A 10174-nucleotide genomic window follows, 5' to 3' on the forward strand; every position below is an offset into this window, starting at 1 on the left:
AAAAAAAAAAAACTTTTATGAGTTGAGTTGGATAAAGTCTTGAATACTTCATAATTAAACAATCACTACAGTCTTTGAGGTTTGACACCCTCTCTATAGTCATATTCTACAAAGATTCGTTCTATTGCGAGTAGTTATAAATTTAAAATCCATGTTATCAAATTAATTTTTGGTAATCACCTACCGACCGAACCGACGTCGATAGGGAGATTTTGTACCGGCTGCCGATTGTTGGTGATGGCTAATCTGCACAATACTACCTGTGACCAGCCACTCACTGCCTTATATATGCTAAAGACTATTTTTGATTTTTCTTGTGAGCGAGGTATGCCCTTCCATTTAGTTACGAATTTGGCCGTTGATGGTGCTGGGGGGTTCCTCTTTTGGGATATTTGGTAATGGATCATTTCCTTAGGTGACTTTCTTGAGCTAGACTTCTTTCCTACCTTGGGAGTTTGACTTTCTGCGTCATTAATATTGGAGATTTGTTACCTTTTGAAGGGTTCTTTTGAGGGGGTGCCGTTCACGTTGGGACTTACTGAGTGGGTTGGTCCGACGAGCCCTAGCATGAGGAGCTTCTCTTGGCAGCCCTGGCCGGGCTAGTGGTTTGTAGGCTTTTATAGGAACGGAGCTCCTATTCCAATAATTCCCCATTCTCTTGGCTTATTAGTATAGGCCAAATAAAATTTAAGTGAAAAATAGGCCGCAGGCTAGGCCCCTATCCCATTGTTGATGAAGAGGAACCTTATGAGCTATAACTTCTAATACTTGTTGGCAAGTAGGAGCAAAGGTTGGTCAAGGGACATTTTAGTATTGATGGAAAATTGGAAATGATTAAAGTTTATTTAGGATTCACTATTTTTCACTCGGTAATTGAATTTAATATCCAGTCAGCATTGCTCTTTGTATGATCAATTTTAAGCTACAATCCTATAATTCAAATTAAGCCCTTTTTAATTAATTGCCTGATCAAGTAGAGCACAAAATCCTTCTTCAGAATGTGCTCGAGTTAACCAAAGCTTCGATTATATATATATATCATTTTTATCATTAAGCAAGAAAAAGAATTTATTCATTAAGTACAGCATGTTTTGGATAATTAAACGAAAGAATTATAATAAATAAATAAGAAGATGAAACTTATTAAACATAATCCCAACGAACATACTAAAACATTATACAGACTCGTCCCCAAACAAATCCTGTACAGAAATCGAACATCAACATATGCTCTATAAACCTTGATTTTTGGGCCACTTATTGTAAGGTCCAATATCAATGGCTTTACTTAAAATAAAAATATATAAATAATAATAATAATAATAATATCAATGACTTCACCAAATAAAAGTGTTGGATTGTGACTATGAAAGCTTGGCCTCCAAAGCCCGTTATGACTATGATCATTGTGCTCCCAAAAGAGGCATTACAAATTATGACAATATAATGAATATATTCCTTAACCCAAATTTCAGAAGAACAAATATGATGATAAAAACTCCATGTAATCATTTTGAAGAGACGGACGAGAATTATGTGGTTGTTTCTCTGCACCCTCTTTATGACAATCTTTCAACTTTTTCAGATTTTTTAAAGAGAATATATATATATTTTTTTTATTATTATTAGATTTAATCCTCCAAGTGCAAGGGGGTGTATGTTTTTGCACGGTTAATTACGTCCTTATCATCCGATCCAGCCCCTGAAAATGTTTAAAATACGATCCAACGGCCACAAATTACCTTTATTAATATACAAATTCAACATGTCCTCTCTCGTCCAGTTCTTTGTTCTGAAAATCCTTCGCTAAAGCTGATGTTGTTCTTTAATGTTTGAAGAGTGGAAGTTTCACAAGGACTACTCTCTTTCACAGCGCGTATGGGACACTAGTTTCATCCTACACTTCAACAGGTGCAGTTTGTTTTGAAAATAAAAAAGTAGACACACATCCTTGAAATTAACACCAAATTTAAAATATTTCTAGAACTAAAAATTACATTAGTATTCTCTCAAATTATTAAAATAGTGTAATTTACCCGTTTTGTTCGGTAAAAACACAAACTTAATTTTTTTTTTTAAAAAAATACATATATAACTCTATAAATTTGAAGAAAATAAAAAAAAAAACCCTTGATCGAGTGACAAGTTTTTAGTTTCTTGATCGACGGGGCATGAATTCTGAATGCATTCATATATATTGGCTTGGTACAAAAATTAAAATAATGGTGCAAGCAAAGGTCTTGTGACCCACGACATATGTCACTAGGTTTTTAAATTTTTTTTTTTTTTTTTTTTTTAGAATTTCACTTACAACTATGAATCTTTCATCACTTTTGAAAAAAATGGTAGGTACCCAAACTTTAAAAAATATCAATTTAAGGTATTCATCTTTCAAAATTTTTTTTTTTTTTTTTTAATTTCATTCATTCATTAAAATTTTCTGTTAAATCCTGTCAAAATTCTCAAAATACCCCTCATTTTTTTTAGGAAGAAAAAAAAATTGTTAGGATTTAGGTGTTGGTCAAAATTTAACAGAATTTGTAAAAATACCGATACCTGAATCTTTAAAAATATTTATACTTTTTTAAAAAAATAAAAAATAAACACAGAGGTATGTTGAGAATTTTGATACGATTTAACGGAAAATTCTAACGGATGGTTCAAACTAAAAAAATTGAAAGATGGATACTCTAAATTGACACTTTTTAAAGTTTAGGTACATTTTCTTCAAAAGTGAAAAAAGATTAGGAGTTATAAGCATAAGTTTTTTTTTTTTAATATTTATATATATTCTTATTAAGGGTATTTTTGTTATTTGGGGTACATTGTAATTTTTTGTTAATTTAAGAAGAATATTAATGCAATTTTTAATTCAATATAACATTATAAATTGAGTGTTAGTCGGAAAGAATATGCATACTTTTTCGTTTTGAAAAATCAACATAGCATGAACCCATTTATTTTAGAGAAATTGTGAATGTCAAACCCATTGGTTTTTCTTAAAAAGTCATATATATATATATATATTACGAAACAGCTCACTTGTTTAATATTGTTACCCGACCACTTGATCGATCGAGCTAGAAGTGTTTTACAAAAGTTAAGGATTCATGATTCAAATCTTATAGTTTTATTCCTATATTGAATATAAGGGAACACTCCATAAATCATGTTCTTGAGCTAGCAATTTACTCTAATGATCAGTGCCGCGAGGTCCTACAAATACAAAGAGCGTGGGCGTGCCGATTACAGGGAAGAGAATTGAAGCAGCTTTGGAGACGGCAAAACGTCACGCTTTTCCATTCCACGCGTGAATCCTCTGTCGCATCGCATGTTGTCCAATTTCAAAACCCAAGGCGCCTCTCTAAGCTTTCGAGACGCTTTAAAATACCCTTGAAAATAGCTCTTCTACGATCTCTTCGCTAGCTAGTCTGAAGTCTGAACTCTGAAGCTAACACAAACTATGTCTGCCATGGTGGAGGTTAGAGTTCCGAATCTTGACTGCGATGGATGCGCTACAAAGCTGAAGAAAGCTCTCTTCAAGATCAAAGGTACGTAAATGCTGCGTACGTACGTGCTAGCTAGTTGTACAAAAAGTAGGGTAAACTTTCAATTTTGATATTTATAAATATATTTGATGACTTTTAGGAGTAGAAGAGGTGGAAGTAGAAATGGAGACACAAAAGATTACAGTAAGAGGGTATTTGTTGGAGGAGAAGAAGGTGCTCAAAGCAATAAAGCGAGCTGGGAAAGCTGTGGAGCCATGGCCGTTCCCTGGATACTCTCATTTTGCCTCGTTTTACCAATATCCCACTTACATTGTCAACCATTATTATGACACCCACAAAAACGGAGCGGCCCCCGGCGTACATACTTTCTTCCATACCCCTGCTGTTTACTCGGTCGCCGTCGCCTCCGATGAGGCCATTGCTTCTCTCTTCAGCGATGACAATCCGCATGCTTGCACCATTATGTGAACATGCACTTTCTTTTCTTTTTTGTTTATTTTAACTGATTAATGTTTTTCTTTTTTCTTTTTTCTTTTTTCTTTTTTGCGCTCGTTATGCTTACTTCAAAGCTCATGCGCTCGTTATTTGTAATATTTTTAAGATTTTTTTTTTTTTTTTTTTTTTTTTTTTTTTGTGGTCTTGAATGGCCAAAGGAAAAAAAAATTGTTTCTTTTTTCATGCTTTAATTTCCCAGTAAGCTTACAATAATTCAGAAAAAAGTATATATTAAAGACTTATTCGATCGAATATATATATATATATATATTCATATAAATGACTTATCTAATTATTTTACTTTTTTTTTTTTTTTTAATTTCTTTAAGCTAATGATTAATTGGACGAAAAGAACAATTAGAACAAAATAAATCAAAATAAAATGTAATTATATTTAACTAGAGTTTGGAGGATAAATACTTGAATAGAAATTTCTGAAAATATATATCATTTTTAAGACACATCACTTTTAAAAGTTCATTTATGACAATAGACGAAGTTTAATAATTAAGGTAGACTGATTAATTAGTCACCTTACCTAGTTGATCCCAAGATTACAAGCCCAAAATTTATTTGGGTCCATCGGCCTTGAGCCATACAGTCTTAAGAGAAATGATTTTTGCACATCACTTGTACATTTTTTGTACATTATTTTTTTAAATCAACTATTAAATTTGTAAGACCCACAAAGATTCACATGTAAGTCCTACAGATCTAATGATTGATTTAAAAAAGTGATGTACAAAATATGTATAATTGATGTGCATGTAACGTATCTCCAGTCTTAAATGGCAATAGTTGAAGTTTCAAATGGTCTTGAAAGATAACCCAATGTGATGCGGACAAGGATTTTCTTCATTTAATTTGAAATGGATAGTATCTATTTTATAGTTCGATTTAAAGTTAGTGTATTTAATGGTACACACAATTTCATATTATTTAAAAAATTTAAACTGCGTTAAATATTGAAAATTTTAAAATTTTAAAATGGAGAAAATCTTATTCTGTATAGTGCTGCCGTAGCTACTATGTGAGCATCTCTAATTGTTTGTATAGCTTTTGATTGGAAAGAACACATTACACACATAAGGTGCATGCCAAACAAGATTATCTTTTCCTATTCCTATTATCAATTGAAATTAAACAATGGATAAAAAGTTTGAATTTCCATTGACAGCGATAGTTTTTATAATTTCTAACTGCCAGCAAATATTTCAAATTGGGTTTCTTAGATTAAAATTGTAACACTTTGTACAAGAATTGGTTCAAAGTATTGGGCTTAGATGTGCATGTCGTTATTGATTTTGAGGCAATTAAGTTAGTTTAATAAAAATTAGATCGAAGCCTTCTAAAGAAGACCATAATAGCTAATGAATTGCATAATTTAAAGGTTTAATTCATGACACATGACATATAGGACAAATCGGATTAAAAATCTTTTGATTTTAATTTAACATAACTTTTTATCAATAAAGCTATTTATATACCCTTAACCCTAATTAACTAAGTCATCCATTGTAAATCTTCTTACATTGGGATCATAAACCTTTCATGCAAGAGACCACCTAGTTTTTGATAAATAAATAAAAGCTTTTCATGGAAGAACCTAAGAAATAATTAAGAGATGACCTAGCTTCCACTTTTGAGGGTATTTGGTTTCAAAAGCCCAATCTTCGCAAGCCACCTAATTAAATGGAACACACGGACATACTTGTTTTTATTTTATACCCCATTTCCCTTGTTTCAACTTTCAAGCTTTTCCTATATATTCACCTATCTCAAGCCCTTTTTCAACACCTTCAAACACTTTCACTTGTTTTTATTTTCTACCCCATTTCCCTTGTTTCAACTTTCAAGCTTTTCCTATTCACCTATATCAAGCCCTTTTCCAACACCTTCAAAGACTCTCACTTGTTTTTATTTTCTTCCCCATTTCCCTTGTTTCGACTTTCAAGCTTTTCCTATTCACCTATCTCAAGCCCTTTTTCAACACCTTCAAACACTTCCACTTGTTTTTATTTTCTTCCCCATTTCCCTTGTTTCGACTTTCAAGCTTTTCCTATATATTCACCTATCTCAAGCCCTTTTTCAACACCTTCAAACACTTTCACTTCCAAAAGCCCAAATCATTGACCTCCTACACCTAAGCAACTCATAAGACACTACATCACCAGCAATAGTGTTATTTTAGCTACACAAAATACACATTTTTTTTATTTTAGCTATCAATTTTTCAATAAAACTCCAATAGACTATCTATCAAACTTTTTTACTTTTTTTAAATATTATTTTCCAAAACAAAATGAGAAGATAGAGGGAGAGATAAAGGATTAAACCAAAATAAAAGAGAGAGAACAAAAAATTTAAACAAAACGTTGAATATGTTACAGTAAATGAAAGTTTAGTATAACAAAATTTTCATTTTAAAAGGTTTGCTAGAGCATTAAAATGGCTCATAATAGCTAAATATAGCTATCATGAGCCATTTAAAGCCTTTGTTGGAGATGATATAAGGAGAATAAGGTCTGTTTGGGTTTGCAATTTTAAAAAATTCGATTTAAAATAACGATTTTAAAATGTGCGCGATTTGAAAAAGTGGTTTTTAAAAACGCAGTTAAACGTTTGGCAAAATCGCAGTTTAGCCTTTAAAATTGCAAATTAGCCTTTAAAATCCTGCGTTTCCAAAAAGGCACAATCTTACCTATAATTTAAAAAAACAGATTTTCTGTGTTTTTAAATCACAAGTTTTAAAAACGCAGTTTTCAAACAATTTATATTCTGAAATTTAATTTAAAATCGCACTTATTATCTACGAAATCGCAATTATTAACCACACCTTTGTATGTAATCTATTTCTTTTCCTCTTTCAATGTTTTATTTTGATATTATGCTTAAAAGTGTTTTATGAAAGTCTCACCCAAACCGGTTTGGAAAAAGAAAGGAAGAATAATGATTTTGTTACTTTTATTGAGAGGGACCCAAACCTATAAAGGGTTCGATTTTTAGACATCTAGCTATGAGGGTATGCATCTGTACATCTATATTTTCCAAGTAAATTTCATGTAAAGATTAATCTTAATCATTATTTTTAATTAAGGAATTATAATCCCGTAATTTCAATATTTACCCATTTTAAATTATCTTCAGTCTTTTTAATTCATTGTATTTTATTAAGTTGTATGTTAAAATAGCAAAATATGAATGTTTTTTTTTTTTTTATTATTTTTTGTTTTTTATGTGATCTTGATCAGTATTAATTTGTCAAGTTTTGGTCAAATATATTCCGATGTGGCAAACCTTATGGTTCACGTGAAGGTCTGACCATGATAGACTGATGGTGGTCCTACTGAAAATGTCGCCATAGCTTTAATTATTTGGATTATTAAGAAGGAAGGAGAAAGTCGTCCGTTTGCACCCTTTTGAATGAAGAGAATCTTGAAAAAAGAAACAAAAAGCCGCCCTGTTAACTCTTCAGTGGATGGCTTTGGCCTACTCCTAGACCGCTTTTGTTCTTAGCCATTGAAAGTTTCAAACCCATCAAAACCGTCCAATCAACCATGCATGTGTATTTATAAAATATTCATGTATCTTACAACCATACGACTTACATGATGGGCTAATTTTGCATTAAATCTTAACAGGAAGGGTGGGAAATTCTTAAAATATCCTCAATTTTTTTTTTTTTTTAAAAAAATAATTATTATTTAAGAGTAATTTTATAATTTTATAAAATTTACATGTATTATATATATAAGCGCCATCGTTTGACCATCTATTTTAATCCCAAACCATAATAGGAGGAATGAAATTGTAAAAAATTAAAAATTTAGTATGCTAAATAAAATAAGAGTTTTTAAATTTTCAAAAAAATATTTCAAAAATGATGAAAATTCAAAAGAGTTGAGTGAAAGTACTCCTTCGAGACTATTAATGGCAAGAGTAACATTCAGTGCATTCCCTTTTGAAGACAAGGGAGTTGAATTCGCATAAGGCTGCAGTTTGAACCACCTATAAAGTTGATTGAGCTTTACCAATTTTTATTTTTTATTTTTTTTTTAACTTTTTTATTCAAATAAGGGAAGAGGGGAGGGGGGAGGATTGAGCTTCACCAATTGATAACGGTAGGTGCCACTGCAAAATCTAGCCCCATTGCAACATCGAAATTGGTCTTGATATTGCCAGGTGGGATGGGGGAAGTCCAGTGGGAGGCCGGGACAAGGAAAAACAAATTATATTTTATTTCCCTGATTATAATTATTCTCCGTTGAATATTTTTATTATTATTATTATTTTAATGTCGTATGCAGATTATATATAATGTAATTTTTTGGGTTCCATTACTTCCATACGTTATATTATGTCTATATTTTTTCTAAGCATATTATCTTTTTTATATTTGATGTGAGAGGCTTCATCATTCCCCACACCTCATTTACTAAAGAGTATGGGAATTTTCGATTCTGTTGCTGATCTCTTCCAATTGCTATTCTAATATTAGTTATGATTTTGTTTAAGAACATGACATACCATTTCCATTGACTAATTAAGGTGGGGCCGTGTATGAGGGTGACAGGTAAACTTTCGAAACGTAAATTATTAATCTTATTAGTATCAGTTACTTTGAGTCTCGCTTGTTTATTGATATTTTGATGAGACTGAATTAGATTATAACTCAGTTAGATTTAAATAAGTACATGTAGCTCTTATCGTTTTAACTTCTTTATACCGCTCTTAATAAACAGGTACTACTATAATTACTTGTCAGGTAGATTTTTTTAATAAAAAAAGAAAAAGAAAAAGAAAAAGAAAGAGAAAGGTGGATCAACTTTTTGTGCTGATTTTTCTTTTTTTCCCCTATAGGATACAAAGGGAAGGGGGGGGGGGAAAAAAGCTTTAAGAGTTAGGTGGTATAAAATAAAAATACACCCGTATGCGAAACATCTGTCAGATTTTGGTACCAAAAAACTGTAGCATGAGGCCAGCGATTACTACTAAAAGTATCCCATCTGGTTGATGTGAGTCCATATGCAAACTCACAACCTCATACCTTCTTTCTCTCCTCTTCTCTTTGCCTTCCTTATTCATATTTCCTTCCTCTCCAAATGGCCCAGGTACGGATTTTCAGTTTTCAGTTTTCAGTTTCCCTTCTCCATATATGTAATGCTTTTACGTGTAAATGATAATATACACGCTAGAAATGTTAACCCTCTCTTTACCTTTCTGTCTCTCTCTTTGGATTTATTTGTAGCAGAAGGTGGTGTTGAAGGTCCTGACCATGACCGATGACAAAACAAAGCAGAAAGCGATAGAAGCTGCGGCCGATATATATGGTATTCATCTGATACATATATATATATATATATGTTTTGTGCAAATTATAAAGAAAATTCGTTTCTTGTGCAAAGCCATGAGACTCATAATTAAGAAGAATATATCTGACTTCACTTGCTGGAGAAAGAAATAATGAATCTAATGTGGGTTTTTGTACATCTTGCATATCGTACGGTTATTGATTGTTTGATTTGATCAACAGGGGTTGATTCAATTGCGGCAGATCTGAAGGAGCAGAAGTTGACAGTGATAGGACAAATGGATACGGTGGCGATAGTGAAGAAGTTGAAGAAAGTAGGGAAAGTGGACATAGTATCAGTTGGGCCTGCCAAAGAAGAGAAGAAGGAAGAGAAGAAGGAAGAGAAGAAAGAGGAGAAGAAAGAGGAGAAGAAAGAAGAGAAGAAGGAAGAGAAGAAGGAAGAGAAGAAAGAGGAAAAGAAATAAGGAGAAGATCATAAAGTTCAATCAATCCTAGCTACTTACTAGTTCTTGTTAATTTTCGTTATATATATATATATATATATATATATTCAGTATGTGTAGAGGATTGCTTGTAATAAGCTTTAATGAAAATTTTCCCATGAAGAAACTTTTCAATTACAAAAGCTAGCTCGCTCATGGGACAATTGGTTCATGGGGGTTGTTTTCTTTAGCAGTGTTTTAGATGTAGGTTTCGTAAACGTCTTCAAATCCCACGTAGCGCAAATCGCTTTTGAGGTTGTCAAAACACCGCCAGTTTTGTCTTGATAGGAACAAGAAAAAGAAAGAAAAAAAGAACAGAGAAAAGAGAAAAGTGCAAGAAAATTTTCTTCCCGAGTTGCTCTTCTATTTGTTTGTGG

At 32.0% G+C, this 10174-nt stretch overlaps 2 protein-coding genes across 3 annotated transcripts; both read left to right on the forward strand.

Moving 5' to 3' along the window:
* Positions 1 to 3237: 3237 nt before the first annotated feature.
* Positions 3238 to 4092, forward strand: LOC133859226 (heavy metal-associated isoprenylated plant protein 31). The gene is made up of 2 exons (XM_062294553.1): positions 3238 to 3551; positions 3649 to 4092. Exons 1-2 carry the CDS (start codon positions 3464 to 3466, stop codon positions 3975 to 3977), a joined length of 417 nt encoding a protein of 138 aa, XP_062150537.1. The 5' UTR covers positions 3238 to 3463; the 3' UTR covers positions 3978 to 4092.
* Positions 4093 to 8930: 4838 nt separating this feature from the next.
* On the forward strand, positions 8931 to 9982 carry LOC133861741 (heavy metal-associated isoprenylated plant protein 39). 2 transcript variants are annotated; one of them, XM_062297537.1, is made up of 3 exons: positions 8931 to 9115; positions 9253 to 9334; positions 9538 to 9982. In XM_062297537.1, exons 1-3 carry the CDS (start codon positions 9107 to 9109, stop codon positions 9777 to 9779), a joined length of 333 nt encoding a protein of 110 aa, XP_062153521.1. In that variant the 5' UTR covers positions 8931 to 9106; the 3' UTR covers positions 9780 to 9982. The 2 variants fall into 2 exon arrangements, with proteins under 2 accessions (XP_062153521.1, XP_062153522.1); XM_062297538.1 differs by having other exon boundaries at positions 8934 to 9115; positions 9256 to 9334.
* Positions 9983 to 10174: the final 192 nt, after the last annotated feature.

This window comes from Alnus glutinosa, chromosome 2 (assembly GCF_958979055.1).
Source record: "Alnus glutinosa chromosome 2, dhAlnGlut1.1, whole genome shotgun sequence".
Taxonomy (NCBI): Eukaryota; Viridiplantae; Streptophyta; class Magnoliopsida; order Fagales; family Betulaceae; genus Alnus; species Alnus glutinosa.

What these genes read in the sequence shown, in the direction of transcription:
- LOC133859226 (XM_062294553.1), top strand. Translation starts at nt 3,464, where the DNA reads ATGTCTGCCATGGTGGAGGTTAGAGTTCCGAATCTTGACTGCGATGGA. An exon ending in AGCTCTCTTCAAGATCAAAG is followed by an intron (nt 3,552 to 3,648) that starts GTACGTAAATGC and finishes GATGACTTTTAG; the next exon opens with GAGTAGAAGAGGTGGAAGTA.
- LOC133861741 (XM_062297537.1), top strand. An exon ending in AGCTGCGGCCGATATATATG is followed by an intron (nt 9,335 to 9,537) that starts GTATTCATCTGA and finishes TTTGATCAACAG; the next exon opens with GGGTTGATTCAATTGCGGCA.